At 38.7% G+C, this 19016-nt stretch overlaps 1 protein-coding gene and 1 non-coding gene across 2 annotated transcripts; one reads left to right on the top strand and one right to left on the bottom strand.

Moving 5' to 3' along the window:
• Window positions 1-12438: 12438 nt before the first annotated feature.
• LOC142173912 (small nucleolar RNA R71) lies at window positions 12439-12545 on the bottom strand. Its single transcript, XR_012703270.1, has one exon. It is a non-coding gene; the product is annotated as a small nucleolar RNA R71 (small nucleolar RNA).
• Window positions 12546-13774: 1229 nt separating this feature from the next.
• On the top strand, window positions 13775-14569 carry LOC142166899 (uncharacterized). Its single transcript, XM_075226669.1, has one exon. The coding sequence runs from the start codon at window positions 13775-13777 to the stop codon at window positions 14567-14569; it is 795 nt and encodes a 264-aa protein (XP_075082770.1).
• Window positions 14570-19016: the final 4447 nt, after the last annotated feature.

Here is a 19016-nt window from a genome sequence, read left to right as displayed (position 1 = left end):
ATTTCTTGCTTTAGTCTTGATTTCATTAATTAGATTAATTTCTTATAGTTGTATTTATGGTATGTAATTGATTTTGGCTATATTTGAGCCATTCGAAGTCGGATATTCATGGAAAAGGCATTGTTGCCGATTGATTGAGCTTGATTCGAGGTAAGTGGCTTGTCTAACCTTGTGTGCGGGAAATTCCCTTAGGATTTGGTACTGTTGTGATATGTGAGCACTGTGTACGTGAGGTGACGAGTACGTACACGGGCTATTTGGTGTAAAAACTAGATTTATTTTACTGAATAGTAATCTGTTTTTCCTTTAATTTGAGTTATACAGTTTAAATGAGTATTAGTCTGTTTTTCATTCTTAGTTGAGCTATTCCAATATGTGTAGCTATCCTGTTTAGTCTAATATCGCATGTCTGCATGCTTTAATTGCTTATTTGAACTCTATGAAGCATGCCTAGTTGATTTCCTGCTTTTCCTTGTTCTTTATCAGTATAACTGTAGAAATCGTGCTGTGAACTGTTGTATTTATCGGTTTGAGTTGTATGTTTACTTTTGAGACTACGAGGCGGTTCCTCAGGAGTTCTCCTTGCATATTTACTTTTGAAACTACGAGGCGGTTCCTCGGGAGTTCTCCCTGCACATTTACTTTTGAGACTACGAGGTGGTTCCTGGGGAGTTCTCCCTGCACATTTACGTTTGAGACTACGAGGCGATTTCTCGGGAGTTCTCCCTGCACATTTACTTTTGAGACTACGAGGCGGTACCTCGAGAGTTCTCCCTGTACATTTACTTTTGAGACTACGAGGCGGTACCTCGGGAGATCTCCTCGCATATTTACTTTTGGGACTACGAGACGGTATCTCGGGAGCGCCCCTGTTGTTATCACATTGTTTATGTGTTGTTATTCCTCTGTGAATTCTTTCTGTTAAATTATTCATTTTACTTCATTTTATTATATCATCTGTCTTGTTATTATATCCCAGTAGGGCCCGGACCTAACCTCGTCACTACTCTACCGAGGTTAGGCTTGGCACTTACTGGGTACCATTGTGGTGTACTCATACTACTCTTCTGCACATGTTTTGTGTGCAGATCCAGGTACTTCTTATTAGCCCCACTAGTAGCTGAGAGTGCTTGTTGCTGTACGGAGATTTCAAGGTACATCTGTCGCGGCCACAGACCTCAAAGTCCCCCTCTATTCTCTCCTATGTCATTTACCTTCCGTACTTCTTTTCTTTGACTCTGGTGTATAGAGATACTAGTTTTCCTTCTTTAGCTTATGACTCATGATGTTCCGGGTTTTGGGAAGCTGTGTACGTCTAGCGTTTTGATTGTTGTACATGTCGAGCGACATTGTTATTGGTTATTCAATATCTATTGCAGTTAGTAGATAAGTTTTACTTTCGTACTGTTATTTCTGCAATTTGCTAGGCTTACCTAGTCGTAGAGACTAGGTGCCGTCACGATGTTATACGGAGGAAGTTTGGGTCGTGACACTTACCCTCTATGTCGGAGCAAAGAGAGACGAGGGCAGGTACCATGTTCTCTATGTTTTTCAGCAAGTCGCGGTCCATAGGGATCTCAATGGTCCTCGTAGACCCTCCAACCTTACCTCCAGTTGGGTAAAACCCTCCTCTATCATCTTCAGGTCATCTGCGTCAATGTCCGACCCCGACTCGTGGCCTTCCTCGGCTACATCCTTACCTCTCTCGTTGGACGGAAAAGAAGTATCAGCGGCCGGCTAAGAAGTCGATGCCTCATCTCTCCTCGAAGTATCGAGAATGTCGGCATCCGATCCCTCCACCTCTGTCGCCATAGAAGGCATATCCACTTCGGCTACCTCAAACCTTGGAGTCCCGGACTCCGGCTCGATGTCATCCCTAATGACAATGGTCACCGTCTCACATAGTGAAAAATTACCTTCCACTAAGTCAACGTCCCGGTCGATCCTATCGCCGGCATCCACAGATCTCCTCTTACGGGGAATCAAGTCCCCCTCGCCCCGCACAAGTTCATCGTCTTCATCTATAAGACAATATATAGGACATGCCGAGATCTTTGTGGTCGAAGTCCCCACGGCTGCGGAAGGCACAGGACCAGATGCTGCAATAGGAGGGGTAGAGGCGCGAGCAGAAATAGTCAACGTCATAGATGGAGCAGAATCTGAGGGCGTAGTAGCCTTTCTTTTTCAGAACAAAGGGGCGAGAGCTCTCGACCTCCTAGAAGGCCCCTGGCCGATGCTTGAAAAAAAAACACAGGAAAAATGGGAGGTCAACAAAATAAACGGAAAGAAAAGAAACCAAGACTCCAACAAAACAAGGGACTTACCAGTCGAAAAGGGAGTCGGCCCAAACCTCTTGAAGAAGCCCGGCCACTCATGAATCCCCACGATATGAGGGAGGAGCCGACTAACCAGTCTGAAATGTCTTCAACCAGAGGAGGAGGCGAGGTCTTGGCTGCATAAAAAAAAAGATAGGAGAAAGGACGATAAATTAGAACCCACGACCAAGCAAAAAAAATCAAATCAAACACATGCGAACAAGGAAACTAAGTGCACAATTCCAAATCTAAGGGAAACCATCGACGTTAGCTACCACGTCTTCGATTCAGACGAAGAAGTAGTTTAACCAAAATTGGCGATTAGCCATGTCGTCCATCTTCACCACTAGGAACTTGCCTCATCAGTGGCGAAGGTTTAGCATCGTCCCCCTATAAAAGCTAGGGGCGAACAGATGTATCAAATGCCGAAGTGAGAGATCGACCCCGGCCAGCTTGACGAATTTAGTGAGCATCCTTATAAGCTTGTAGACGTATGGGGCGAGCTAGGTTGGGAAGATGCAGTAATCGGCAAAATTACTCCACCAGCGAAAGGAGATGGAGAGTGTAACCGACTTGAAAGGGGTAGGCATAGAAGGCGCAGTATCCAGGGAGATGGACCTCCACCGTATCCCACCCAACCGGGATTAATTCGAGGTGATCGGGGATGCCGTACTTACCCCTAAGTTCTCCTAATTCCTTTTCCGTCATCATGGATCGAAAGACTCCAGGGTCGGCATTAGGGGACTTCGTGAAATCAGAACCGGTGTCAGGATTGCGAGGAATTATCTCCTACACCAAAGGGAAGTCTCCATCCTTGACGGCGGCAAGAGCATTCCTCTCATGAGGAGGGAGCACCATCGCTAAAGGGATCGACTCACTTCCCTCACTAGACTCGGAAGGTACGTTAGTCATGTTTTATCGGAAGAAAAAGAGTATAAAGCAATAAAGGATTGAAAACAAAAGAAAGTGTTAAATCACAGAGAAGAAAGAAAGAGATATGGAGTTTCGGAGTAGAAGGCCTAAAACTTCAAAATTACACCCTAGCATATCTATTTATAAGAACCTGGGCACCAAAATCGAAAACGGTTCATCATTACTGGCGATGTAACAAAAGCGGTAGGTTCAATCAAATGACACACGAGAAACGAAGCAACGTATCAGGAAAAGGCATCATAATGACGCATGACATCATCTTAATGTGTGGACAGCCCAACTCCAACAAATTGATCGGGAAAAATGAGATATTTTGAAATAGGTGGCCCGCATAGGGCTACGTTGCCGACTCACCATGACCACCACGATCTGAACTGATCGCTCAATTATTTCTACCACAACGAGCAAATCCACTCATCGACCCCACCTAAAGTCGGTCTCAATAAGCGGAAGGACTAACTGTATGAGAAAAAATCTGTCTCTAGAGTATCTAAGACAAGATAATATTATGGGAAGGATTCTCGAGTCGACGTTAGTCGAAGCGACCCAAGAAGCAGCAAAGTCCTTGGTCGAAGAGTCGACATGAGCCGTAGTCGAGATGTCGATAAGAGTCGTAGTCAAGATATCAACAAGGGTCGAGGTCGAGGTTGAATATCGATGATAAGAGCTGTAACGGCTAGTTTGTCAGGATAGGATATAAAAAAGGGAATATTCTAATGGATATTCTCTGCACTTGTACTATTAGGATTTCTTAGGAACATGTCCCATATATATAGAAAAAAGAGACAATGATAGGGGCATGTGTTATATTTTTGTAAGAACACACTTTGACAAAAAGATTCTCTCTCTGTCTCTTACTAAGATACAAACACCACATTTTCACTGAGATTCTTGTCTATATTATTTCATACTTTTCCATCAGATCCATGAATAACTCGAACATTCAAGGATTTGTATGTCACTCATCATTGCCAGGAGGACCAACCATCTAGTTCATCATTTATTGGGTGAATCATTCCTCCTATTTACTTAAATACCATTTATTGTTATCCATTGCTATTAAATGCTACATTATTGCTCATGCTTTTGGGAACCGTTGTTGCATATTATTATCACTATTTGACCAGACCCATCTAGTGTTTATTACACCCTCGGAAGCTTCATCTAGAAATATTATTGTTAACTAAGTTTAACCCAGAATTGCATAAATTTAATTATTTAAACAAAGAGCCATATTTTTGGTCAAACAATAATTCCAAAAAAAAATTCAAATTTCAAGTAATCTTGATTCATTATAAGTTGAATTGTTCAGAAAATATTAAGTAAAGAAACTTTATTTTTTGAACATTTTTACACAATTAACAGTTGAATATGAAAGATTTAATGGAATTGTAATAGTAGAAGGTTATTGTTATTCGGATTCATAATATTGCAGTTTAAATTGTGATTTTATGGCAACAAGAGACAAATAAAGAAATCTTTATTTGAATAAAAATATTGGCAAAGCATCAAATATCACTAAAATACATAATTGAGATGGATAGATAGGTTTCACTTGCAGTGTTATTGCATCTGGGAGCAAGCCATTAGGTTCCGAAACAAATTATATTGAGATTATAGTACGATGCTTAAATAATGACGATATTACTTAGTAACCGTACTTTTTTAATAAATGTTTGGTCTATTGGGGATTAAAATAAAATATACAAGATACCATATAAACATGTTTTTTATGCTTAAACTTTTAATTTGTTTTTTTAAAAGTTCACAAAACTTTAAACTTGAAGGCCATTAACGCTATCAAACGGTCAATTGACTTTTCCAAACTAACGTTCAAATAAGTATTCAATTATCACATTTATTTTATCCAAATTGAATTCAAAATTAAATAAATTATTTCTTACAAATATATTTAAAATGATTAGTATAATAAAGACTCATTAAAATAATATTCCTAGATATAGTTTTGGAATATTTCTTTTTGAGATACCAAATTTTTTTTTCTATCGACCAAAAATAAATACAATTATGGCATAATTACTAGTTTTGACCTTTTCACCACGTGTAGCAATTTTTAATTAGTCCAAGTTCTTTAGATAAAATGGAAAGGCCTATATGCCGTTTGGATGTATAATAGTAAAAATCCTTTCATTGCTTAAATAGCTCGTAAGCAACAAGCATTGTTAATCATCTCACCCATACATTACAAGACTGCATTTACAAACAACTGCACATGTTGACATATATAAATGTATGTAAGAGAGCGCTTGTCTCTTCTCTTTTGCCATTTTCTTGTTTCTTATTATTTCTTAAAAAAAGTTTTATATATATACTAACAGAGTAATTAACAGTATAAAAAATGTTTACGGTATCAGTGCTAGACTGCCAGTTAATTGGTTATAGCAAGTTTAATTTTCGCTATATTTTTGGGATTACCATTTCTGGTTTGATATGACAATTATAAATGTCCGTGCCTCAACACCCCACCTCAGTCTGACAACTGGATCGTGTACAATAAAATATAAAGGCCCAACATCGGTGAAACAAGGAAGAGCAAAAATCACTTATAGTCACTCGGTGAAAACTAATGACAACTCGTAGCCATAAAATAAGGCCAAAACCAATTATAAGGGCTAGCAAGTAAAACCCAGAAAACCAGCGGAGACTCTAACTCCTCAATGCAACTTTCTTTTACACTTAATATAAGTAGTCAAAATATTTAAAACCCCGCCAAATCACCCCCAAAAATCCTTCAAACCTAGTAAAATCCCCGTCAAAATCCACTCTTTCGGCCCAAATTTCCATTAAACCCAACCGTCTTCTCCATAACCACCAAAATCCCCTTTATTATCTTTTACTAAAAAAATTAAATTTTTTGATCCAATCTAGAAAACTATCATATTGCATAAGCAAAAATACTCATGATAGAAGAAGAAGAAGAAGAAGAAGAATAAAGTGTATATACACTTTTTATATATCGTCGAACAATATATAGTATATACTATTATACACTTTATATACAAAATATATACAAAATTATATGAATATTAAATTTGTATAAAAAGTGTATATGCATTATATCAGTGTAGATACACCTTTCATATAAATGTGCATACATAATATATACACATTATATACAATATTTTCAACACTCACCATAGTCACCGTAATCTTTCACGTCCAGTTTTGTATAAAACGTGTACAATAAATGTATGATTAGTGTATAATGTATACACAATGATTATACACTATATTATATAATTATTATACACTAATTACACAGTGTATAAATAAAGGACGCTAACGATAATGGAGGACACCGAACTTGGCCAGAAAAAGCTTTTCTCCGGCATCGGCTATTTTATTTTTCATTTCTCATCTTCTTGCAAAAGTCATCCGAAAAAATATCATGCAATACTATATCTGAAAGTGGACAGAAAGCGAAGAAAGCGATAACCACCGCTAGACTTTTGCCAGAAATTACTCGAAGAAGCTAGATATTTCTGTATCTAAGTAAAAGAGGAGGAGATTGCAAAGAAAAATGAGAAAATTAAAAAAAAAATGTGTGTTGGTGTCGCTATAGGAGAAGAAAAGAAAAAAGAAAAAAAGGAGTGAAGAAGGGAAAGATAATAAGAAAGGGAAAGATAGAAGATTGAAGATTGGAGAAGATGAGAAGAGAGAGAGAGAGAGAGGAGGAGGAGGAGAAGCAGGCGGTTGAAAGAGAGTGGAAGTATATTGAGAATAGTGGCTATAACTTGTCAATAAATTGGGCCTAAGGGCTATTTCGGTTTCATGAGGAAAAATATGGGTTAATAAAATTTTAAAGGGCTATAGAAAGTAGTTTTCTCAACAAGGAATTGGAATGGATACGACTCTGATACCATGATAAAGATATGGATATTGCGTCTAACTCAACTTCAAAAGCTAGCTCATATCATTAGATCCAACTGCTTCTTTTTCTTTTAACTTTACGTATAGGACTTTATTCACACACACCCAACACGTACATACAACTTAAATATTGAGGTTGTTTGGAGCTTGTATATGTGAGTACATACTTTCTAAACAAGTTAATTGTGAGTTAAGGGAACTATATGCCTCATATTGATATTGTAAGTTATTCCATTTTGCTTCAATTGGAAATTTATTTGGGTTGGGAACATGACCAAATCCATTCAATCGAAACCATTATGATTGCTCAAGAACATGATGCTGCTTATGGCCCTAATGTCAGCTTGTTCTTTAAGCTTTTTGTTTTCTTGGTTTTCACTGAGAAATACATCAGATAAAGGAAGAGCGATCAATCATCATAAGTTATGGTAGAAATATTTTTAATGACATGAAAACTAACGTTCATTGCAACCTTCTTCCATTTTAGGATTTTTTTCTTATGCAGGCAAGATATAATGATGTATGTAATAGTATGATTTTCATGGGGAGAAATTAACAGACATAAATCATTGATGGACCAAATGTAGATTTATTTCAGTAATGTTGAACCGGAAGGAAAAGTGACATATGCCTCTGGTCATGTATTATTCAGATCTCCTGTTAATTTCTTTTCTTTGTTAAACTTTTGAATCTCTTGAGAACATATGAGTAGTAGTTTAACTTTTTGTGGACCATCATATGGTCACTAGTATTGGGTTGAATTAGTCTAGTTGAAGAAACATGAGATGGGATCATGTCATTCTGATTTATGGATATATGGACTGATAGGAAGAAAAAGAAAGGGACTATGGATGTCTTATAACAAAAATAAAATAATTATTATGCATCGGTTCAAAACAAGTCGGGGTCGATTGTGGATATCTTATAACCTTTTAATTTTAAGAAAAAAAGATGGACAATGTTAGGCCATAATTCTATACTTTTAGTGCATTACTCGCTTTATATTTTGTTGATTTAGTGATTAATTATGCAACATTTGAGCTAAATTATGTTATTTTATATGTAGGAGTATCGGAAGATAAAGTTGAGTAAAAGTTACACGAAAAGAGGACAAAAATACAAGAAAAGAGCACAAAAATACAAAGTACCCAAGGCTGGCTACAGGCCAAGCATCGCCAGCTCTGTAGCTAGCTTGGTCTTGCTATGGGCCTTGCCTCGCAAGGTCCCAGGCACGCTACAAGCCTGGCCTCGCGAGGTCAGGCGCCTGGTGGCCAATTGTTCGCGAATTAAAAATACACTAACCCAGATTTGGACTCAAGGACCTCGACCCTAACATATAAATACTCCCAAAACGAGCCAAGAAAGGGGTGGACATTATTTAGAGAAGAAAAAAAGGTTACAGAGCACCGTGGAGCCAGGAATCAAATGAGTTTTCCCTCTGTTTCTCTTTACATTGTAGTTTAATATGTTTGAACATCATGACGGTTATTTATACATTTATGAGTAGCTAAATTTTCTCATCTAGGATTTGATGAAACCTATTGAAGGATTATTTTCCATTGTGTTTAATATAAATTTGCCGTTAATCTTTCTCTATTTGTTCAACAATATTTTCTTTGTTGTTGATTGAAGAGATCTTAATTAACTTTGCCTATTTAGTGTGTACTGCTTGAAAAAGGGTACACATTTAGGTAGTCATTGAACAACATCACTCCTAATGTATTTGAAAAATCAATACGGAGGGTTAAAAGTGGGATTAGAAATAACGAAATCTTGGTGCGATCATAGTGAGCGGTAAATTAATGTCAGTTAGTGTAATTCGAAAGAATACATCTAGTAAATTGTGGTAGCTGCTCGAAAGAGAACTACAACACCCAAAGTACTCACGATTGGTAGAGAATACTTAAGCGAATTTATAGAAAACGTAGCGGGGAAGATTCCGATAATTGGGAAAATTATAATCCTAGACTTTTCCAATATTATTTACAATATTTACTCTGTTAGTTATGAATTTATATCATTTTTGTCACAGCCCAAACCGATGCGCTGTGATGAGCGCCCGAGTTCTACCTACCAAATACCCCTAAGCATACGTCTAAGATATAAACATAAAATAAGTGGAGGTCATGCATAACATCTGCCCCTAAACTGATGAATCATGTGAATAACATACGTGAGGAGACATACTCAAAAGACATATATACATATACATGCGGAATATAGTAGGGCAAGCCAACAAGGCCACATACTATCCAACTATACATGACTATCTACAGGCCTCTAACAGAGTGTACAACTGTATAGAGGTCGGGACTGGGCCTCGTCATACCCATATGTATATAAAAGTATCGTACCAAAACTCAATAGCAGCTCCGAATCAAATGGAGCACACCAACTCTCACTGAGCAAGGATCCTAAGATGGGGGGCTGTCAGCCTGTCTACCTACACCTGCGGCATGAAATACAGGCCCCCAAGCAATAGGGGCATCAGTACGAACAATATACCGAGTATGTAAGGCATAAGAATTAGTATATAATAGACATGAAAGAAACATGGAGTAAAGGACTCAACCTGTAAGTCTGGATAGATCTGTGAATCATGAAGCATTTATAATGTCATGCGTATGTGTATAAATGCCATATCATGCATAGGTATATATGTACATAACATCATCAAGCCTCTGAGGGCCTCCCATCATATCATCTCAGCCTCTGCGGGCGAAATCATAAATATATACCAGCTGATCAAGTGGTGGTGCGTATATAACGCCATAACCTTTTCTCATATCCCATATACATATAATATATGCGTATATAACACCATCTTATCATGGGTCAATGTACATGTATAAATAAATGCAATACATAAGGAAGTAAGTCTATAAGATCTCTCGGAATATCATAAGACCCATGAACAAACGATATGATAGTAGGACATATGGGGAATCAAGAACATAGGCAACCCTAGTACTTCTAGGAACAAAATTATTTATGAAAGTTGCATGCTTGCTCATTTCATTGCATCATATGGATCATGCCAAAAGGAAAGAAGGGATAACCTTAACATACTAGTATGATCTCTTCCCTATTACTCAACCAAGCTCAACACAACTTCTTGTATCTACAGCAAGTGAAATGATTTTGCCGTTAATATATAATGTCATACCATTGGATATCAACTACCCTATTTTAAATACATCCCAAAGACCACTAAGGGTCATCAACATCCCAACAACAACTATAACCAATAATATCAACAACAAAAATATAATCTGATATGAGTTTCTCCGATTATCTTTACAACCAAATTGAGCGGCAAGCTCGTTTTTACTCACAACAAGATATAAATGAATCCAAATCTTATTCCATAAATTAGTTTATAACCTTCAGAATATCATACTTATATGTAATATATGATTTCTAGTTCAAAACATCCACAAAATGCCTTCCAAAACAGCCTCATACCTCTAGCACCTTAATATTTATCGTCAATCACTTGTTTTTCATCTTTTCTTCTTCAATAAACTTAATTAAGACCTAGAAAATATTAATAACAGAATCCACAACATTATCAAATTATTTCTTACAATTTCCAGCCACCACAAACCATCTATTTAGCCACAAAACAGTCCAACCAAAAAGACAACTATATCCCATATTCTTTCAAGTGCTATCTTATGGTTTCTCACTCAAACAATACAACCAACACAAGATTAACCTTAGGCACAATCAATAAGATGTTATACATACCTTGGACAGCAGATACAACTCGAAACCCTGTCTCAACTTAACTCACAATAGCCCTCAATCACACCACAACATCATAGAAGCATTCTCGTGTAGTCCTTAACACCTTTGATGATGATATGAGTTGATTTCTCTTGAGTTCGGTTCTTGGGATCTTGGGATATGTTAGGGAGGGTTTTGGAGAGTTGTTAGATGAAATTTGGGTGAGAAATGACCCGAAATGAGTCTGAAACGCCTTTAAAAAAACGTGAGGTCGGAGGTCGTCTCAAGTGGGTCTCAACCGAGCTGCTTGCACAGTCTCGCAAAAATGCAGATATCCCTATACTCTGATGCCGTATAAATTAACGGTTTAATGCATTGGAAACTAGACTTGTAGACCTTCAATTTTGTATATAATATGTCCCAAAAAACCTCATATAGCACACAAAATTTATTTCTCAAAAAGCTCTGTTACAAGGCAAATCCTTAGTCGGTTTTTCTGCAACTTAAATTCGATTTTTCCCAAACTTTATATTTTCTATCCAAACATCATATATAGTCATATTATGACTTTAAAATCATTTAAATAATAATTAAAAGTTTCATATTCATTATGTCACCTTGAGACGCACAGGGTGTAACAATTTTAATTATTTTGCTTTTAGTTAGTTACACTCAACTCATTATGCAATATTTCTGGAAGTTGATTAATTGAATTCTTGCGAGACTAATGGTTAGGATTAATAGGTTAATTCCTTGTGGTATTCATCTCCGAACTTGTAAATCGGATTATATTTGCAACGATCGCTTAGTCCTTTTTATAAGGCATAGTTGGGCGTGATTAAATTTTGGCATCACTGCCAGGAATTAATGATGTTATTAATTACAATGAACAGAATTGCTAGTATTCTTAATTTAGTCAACTTTCTTGAATTTAAATTCATTACATTGAAATTCTAATATTTGTAGTCTTATGTGTTATAGGTACATACCTAGAAACACCTCGAGAACTAGTGAATTATTTGAAGCATTATCGGATCCTGAGAAAGTTTTCAAGGCATTAAATCGTGCAAACAGAAAAGACAAATGACAACAGCACCCAAGAGAACAAATTGAATTAGACATGGATGATGTTTTGGACAATCAAAATAATCGAAACAATGGGAATGACCCGAACAATCAAGGTGTGGCACCTCTTGTTCCAGAAGCAGCCTTATATGATTGGACACAACCCACCACTGAAAATCTGGCAACTGCAATTGCAGTACCTCAGATACAAGCGGAGTTATTTCAAATCACGAACAACATGCTACATATGCTGCAGATCAAGGGACTATTCTCGGGGTTTTACATTGAAGATCCACAACAGCATCTGAAAAATTTTCTGTCAATTTGTGTCACACAAAGGCAACCGAATGTGACACCGGAAGCAATCAGACTGTTGTTTTTTCCATTCTTAGTGACGGAAGAAGCTCAGACTTGGCTCAATTTGCTCCCCAAAAACTCCATCACTACTTGGGAGCAATTAGTCAAGCAGTTTTTGAACAAGTTCTACCTATCCAATAAGACTGCCAAGCAAGTTGATGAGATATTAAGCTTCAGGCAGAAACCAGTTGAAATACTGCAAGAAACATGGGAAAGTTTCAAACGGATATTGGTCAAGTGTCCACACCATGGCATTCCAGATCAGATGTTGGGACAAAGGTTCTACATGGGATTGGCATATAGCTTGAAGGCCAATGTTGATGCTTCAACAGGTGGAGTATTATTTAGCAATTCATTCAGGGAATGTAAGGTCCTCTTTGATAAAATGGCTCAAAAATCAAGATGGATGACAAGGGACTCTACAACCACTCCTGCAGTTCACTCAATTGCTCTGGACCCAAACAACTCCAGAGCTGAGAATATGGCCACTCTGATGATGCAAATGAGTATCCTCACCAAAACGATTGATGAGTCGGGCCAAAAGTAGGTGCACATAGTTAACACGACAAATGGAGGATGATGCACACCATGCATTAATCAACCATATGTGTGCTTATGGAGTGGTGAAAGTGACAGTCAGAACTACCAAGAGAATATGAACTATGTGGGAAACTTTGGAGGCTAGAGTTAAGGTGGTCAGAATCGGGGACATCAGAATCAACAGTATAGACCAACACAACATCAGTACAATAATAATAATAATCCTGGAGTTATACGACTACATGGTCAAGTTTTACCTTATCAAAGTAAGCAGGGATACAATTAGCAAAATCAGTAGCTAGCTTATCAATAACCTCAATAGAAACAGATGGTGAGACAAGATGACGGGTTGTTCGAAATTAACGAAATGCTGTAACAACTCATTGGGTCTAGCGGGAAAATGGAAGAAACAGTCCACCAGATGCAAGAAAATGTAGTATTACCCAACTCAGCTATCAAGGGTATTGGGGTTTAAGTTGGTTATATATCCATGGCCCTTAACAATCTTCCTCAAGGTACGTTACCTACAAACACACATGTCAATCTGAAAGAGAAGGGCCAGAAGCAATTGATGGCTGTGAGTCTGAGAAATGGTAGAGATCTTGATCTAGAGCAAGAAATTGCTCGCGAAAGCCGACCAACTGAGATACTTGTGCCAGTGCCACTTGAGGTAGATGAGTCAACTTATTTAACAGAGGTAACTATGCAATAGGCACAGGAGGAAACAAGTAAAGAAAAAGAGGTTGCAAAGGAGACTGGTAAAGTGCAAGAGAAGGTATCAGAAAAAGTGCCTGAGCAGGATTTAACTCAAGTCACAGGAAGGAAGTAGCCTCCAGCACCCTTCTCGCAGAGTTTGGCTAAATATCAGAAGGATAGGCAATACAAAAAATTCACAAAGATGTTGAAGAAGATTCAGGTAACACATCCCACTGATAGATGCCGAGATGCCAGGTTATGCAAAAATGATAAAGGATTTGATGTCTCGCAAGTTCGACTTTCAAGACCCGGCAACTGTGACATTGACTCAAACATGTAGTGCGATTGTTACACGACCTGTAGCTGAGAAGCTATCAGACCCATGGAGTTTTACAATTTCTTGCACCATAGGCAGATATGCATTCGCTAAAGCATTATGTGATATGACGGCGAGCATAAACTTGATGCCCTTATCTATCTATAAAAAGTTAGGCATTCACCAAAGAAGGCCCGCATCTATATTACTACAGGTAGCTAACCGAACAGTGAAGAGGTCATCAGGTATACTTGACGATGTACTTGTTCAGGTTGAAAAGTTTGTGTTCCCTGCAGATTTTGTGATTGTGGACTGCCAGGTTGATGAAGAGATTCCCATAATTATGGGGAGACCATATTTGGCCACAGGAAGAGCTCTGATTGATTGTGAAATTAGGGAGCTAAAGATGAGACTGAACAATAAAGAAATAACATTCAATGTGAAGAAGTCCATGCGACGGCCCAGTGAGTTTGCTAATTGCTCTCTCATTGAAGCAGTAGATGTGATTCTGGAGGAGGAAGATGAGGAACTGAATGCAAAAGACCCTCTAGCAGCTTGCCTCATGAACTTAGAAGAGGTAGATGGTGAGGACTTGGTGGAGTGGGTTTTGGAATTCGAGCCTTTACACTTAGAAGAAAGAAAGACCTCTCTAGATAAGCCATTAATTAAAAATCCACCACAGTTGGAGCTGAAACTGCTACCATCTCACCACATAATGCTTTCTTAGGACCTAACTCGATTTTACCTGTTATTATCTCATCTGATTTGTTAGAAGTGCAGGTAGAACAGTTTTTGCGCATTCTGATGGAGTGCAAGACTACAATTGGTTAGACCATTGTAGACATGAATGGTATTAGCCCGGCCTTCTATATGCATAAGATTCTATTGGAAGATGGACAAAAACCTTCCAAAGAACACCAAAGAAGGTTGAACCCCAACATGAAATAAGTGGTAAAGAAAGATGTGATCTAGTGGTTAGATGCGGGAATTATCTTTCCCATATCTGAAAGCAACTGGGTCAGCCCAGTTCAGTGTGTGCCAAAGAAAGGTGGAATGAATGTGGTGCAAAATGAGAATAACGATTTTATCTCAACAAGAACAGTTATAGGATGGTGAATTTGTATGGACTATAAAAGATTGAACAAGGCCACCATAAAATACCACTTTCCCTTGTTGTTCATTGATCAGATGTTAGATAGACTAGTAAGGAGGTCCCACTTTTGCTTCTTGGATAGATACTTGGAGTATAACCAGATTTCTATTACCCGAAGGATAAAGAGAAAATGTTATTCACCTGCCCATATGGAATCTATGCTTTTCGGAGAATGTCATTTGGCTTATGCAATGCACCCGCCACATTTCAAATGTGCATGATGGCCATCTTCACAAATATGGTAGAGGATATAATGGAAGTTTTCATGGATGATTTCTCAGCGGTGAGGAACTCTTTCTATGACTGCTTTATAAATCTGAGAAGAGTACTGAAGAGGTGTATGAAGACTAATCTGGTGCTAAACTAGAAAAGGTGCAATTTCATGGTACAGGAAGGGATAGTCTTAGGACACCTAGTGTCAAGTAACGGCATTGAAGTGAACCGTGCTAAAGTTGATGTGATAGAGAAATTGCCACCACCCACTTCCGTCAAAGCAATAAGAAGTTTCCTTGGTCGCACCAGGTTCTACAGGCGATTCATAAAAGACTTTTCCAAAATTGCTAACTCTTTGTATAAATTGCTTGAAAACAATTACCCCTTGTGTTTTTTTAATAATTATAGGGTAGCTTTTGAGGAATTAACGAAGAGATTGGTGTCTGCACCTATCATATTTACACCCGACTGGGAGCAACCGTTTGAGTTGATGTGCGATGCAAGCGACTATGTTGTGGGAGCAGTACTGGGGCAGCTAAAGGAGAAGGTCATGTACTCAATCTACTATGCAAGTAGAACATTGAGTGGCGCCCAACTAAACTACATTGTGACCGAGAAGGAGATGCTACCAGTGGTTTTCGTAAATGACAAATTCAGGTCATACCTGATAGGTTCAAAGGTAATTGTTTATACTGACCATATTGCTCTCGGGTACCGTATTGAGAAGAAGAAGTCAAAGTTGCGCCTGATTCGATGGGTGCTACTACTACAAGAATTTCACCTGGAAATCTGTGACCGAAAGGAAACGGAGAACCAAGTAGTTGATCACTTGTCCAGGTTGCAAGGAGCAGAAAAAAAGGTTGAGGTGGAAGAGATCGTGGAGACTTTCCCGGATGAACAATTGTTGGCCACAAGCCATGGGGTAGCGCTATGGTATGCAGACATTGGTAAACTACCTGGTGAGCGGTATTGTCCCTTATGGCCTTTTCTCTGTACAAAAGAAAAAGTTCTTCCATGACTGTCATATGTATTTTTGGGATGAGCCTAATCTGTTCAAGATTTGTGTTGATAACATGATCCACAGATGTATCCCCGAGACAGACCAATCTTCTATTTTGCAGGTTTGTCACGCGTCCCCATATAGTGGTCATTTCGGGAAAGTAAGGATAGCTGCAAAAGTATTAGAATTGGGCTTCTACTGGCCGACATTGTTCAAAGATGCACACCGCTAGGTGAAGGTTTGTGATGAATGCCAACGGCCTGGGAATATTTTTCATCGACATAAGATGCCCATGAACCCAATTCAGGAGGTGAAAATGTTTGATGTATGGGGAATCGATTTCATGGGGCTCTTTGTCAGCTCATATGATAACAAGTACATACTCGTAGTTGTGGACTATGTCTCAAAATGGGTGGAAGTTGTGGCACTCCCTACAAATGATGCAAAGGGAGTCACTGGTTTTTTGAGAAAGAATATATTCAACCCGGTTTGGCACCCTAAGGGAAATAATCAGTGATGGAGGAACTTACTTCTGCAACCGAGCCTTCGTAAAGTTATTAGATAAATATGGTGTTCGCCACAAAGTTGCCACCCCATATCACCCCACAAACAAGCGGGCAAGTGGAAGAGTCGAACAGAGAAATAAAGAGTGTGTTGATAAAGACCGTGAATGTAATAAGAACGGATTGGGTAAGAAAGTTAGATGATGCACTCTAGGCCTATCGTACCTATTTCAAAACTCCAATTTTTATATTGCCATATAAACTGGTATTTAGGAAAGCGTGTCACTTACCCGTAAAGTTGGAGCATAGAGCTTTGTGGGCATTAAGGCAAATGAATCTCGATATGAAAGTTGCAGGTACAAGTAGAGTCACAGAGTTGTGCGAGCTTGATGAATTTCTGCTTTTGAGAGCAAAAATCTATATAAGGAGAGAATGAAGATGATGCACGACAAAAATATTCTTGAGCGAAATTTTAAACCCGGAGACATGGTATTACTATATAACTCAAGATTGAGATTATTTTCGAGTAAGCTGAAATCTAGATGGTCGGGACCATTTAGAGTTGTCCAAGTGTTCCCAAGTGGAGCTGTAAAAATTGAGTCCGAGGATGGGATGAACAGGTTTAGACTCAATGGGCAAAGGTTGAAGCACTACCTTTCCATGGGCAATGAGGAAAAAGTTATGTCGGTGATTTATTTGAAAGATCTCCAAGCGTTGAGTGAATATTGATCATAATTGATTGCGTCATGCCACGATGTTAAATCAGGCGCTTCATGGGAGGTAACCCATTGAGATATTGTATTCATCATGCCATGACGTTAACTACGACGCTTGGGAGGCAACCCACTTCTTAGATAAGTTTAGCTTAGTTTTCCTTCATTTTATTCTTTTATGTTGAGTAATTTCAGGTTGGTTAATTTGGTACGGGCGCATTAAAATCAAAAGTAAGTGATTGGGAGTCAAAGATGCATTGAAAAAGCATAAAATTGTGCCCCGGAGACTGCCAGGCGAGGATCCTATACTTGCTACAGGCCTGGCATTACACACCCAGGCACTATCTTTGGCTCACTTTATGCCTGGAGTCGCACACCCAGGCGCACCCTTCTTTGCGCGGTACATCTTGCAACTCCCACCCCACCCCCCGCATTAGGTCTCGAGCCGCTTGGTCTAGCACGTGCTTTACCTCATTATTGACCTCGCGACGCCAGGTTTTTTTTCTTTCTTTCTTTCTTTTATTCTTCTTTTCTTCTTCTTTCCTTTTCTTTATAATACAAAACACACACACACACCCCTTACATAAAATAGCCGCCCAGCACTCTCCTTAAACCCTTCTGCCTCACTCTCTGTTTCTCTCTCCACTAACCTCGCTCTCCCCACAACAATACCCATTATAAGCCACGCCCCCTATTTCTCTCACTCACAACAACCCTATTGAATCCACTTATTCACACACTCATTCACTCAATATCGCCCTTAATTGAAGAGCAATCCTTTTTCTCTAACATCTAAGGTATGGAATTTTTTTTCTCTCTTGCTTCTATTTTGGCTTTGTTTGAAGCAAATTGCAATGTGCCTATTAATGAATATCTTTTATGTCAAAAATTGTTCTTGCTTGTCCCAAACCCCATAGGAGTGATATTGTTGTTGCTTAAACGAGTGTTCGCACTCAATTCCCAAGCCGATTTAGGAGGGTGAGGTAATCCATCACCCACACAAGCACTCCCATGGCATTAGTGCACGCCAAGTGTTTGTCAAAATGCCTCGAAAGAATTCTTTGTCCCCATTGGAGCCAGAGTCTCTGAGATTGATACACTAGTGCTATGAATTCATGCATCCTTTAAAATTTTAAGTGTGAGGTGGTTCACTAGTGCTGAGATTGGTGGTTATATGCATGGAAATGTTATTAGACGTCTTTGTGACATTGATTGAATGGAGATACAAGCATGCTAAAATAAAGGGGTGAAGTCTGAGTAGCCTTAGTTTTGTTGAACACCATGTGCCTAACTCTTAAGTATGGGGTCGTAAGACCGTATTATGAATTGATTCAATGCCCCCTAAGGTTGACTAACGTCCTCTTGTGCAAGTACAAATATGGTACGTTTGAAGACTAATGCACCACCGACGGACAAAGGAAAGGGCAAAGTTACTGTTCCTACAAAAGGCAAGGCATCAACCACACATCTACAGAAAAAGAGGAAAGGAGGAGAGGCCACTTCGAGTCAAGCTGAGGGGTTGCAGGTTGTTACTGCTATGGCAGCCTCGCGCCCAATGCCTCAGGGACCGCGAGAATATGGGATTAAGAGCA

This window comes from Nicotiana tabacum, chromosome 2, assembly GCF_000715075.1.
Source record: "Nicotiana tabacum cultivar K326 chromosome 2, ASM71507v2, whole genome shotgun sequence".
Classification (NCBI taxonomy): domain Eukaryota; kingdom Viridiplantae; phylum Streptophyta; class Magnoliopsida; order Solanales; family Solanaceae; genus Nicotiana; species Nicotiana tabacum.
This window is presented reverse-complemented; position numbering and strand designations above follow the sequence as displayed.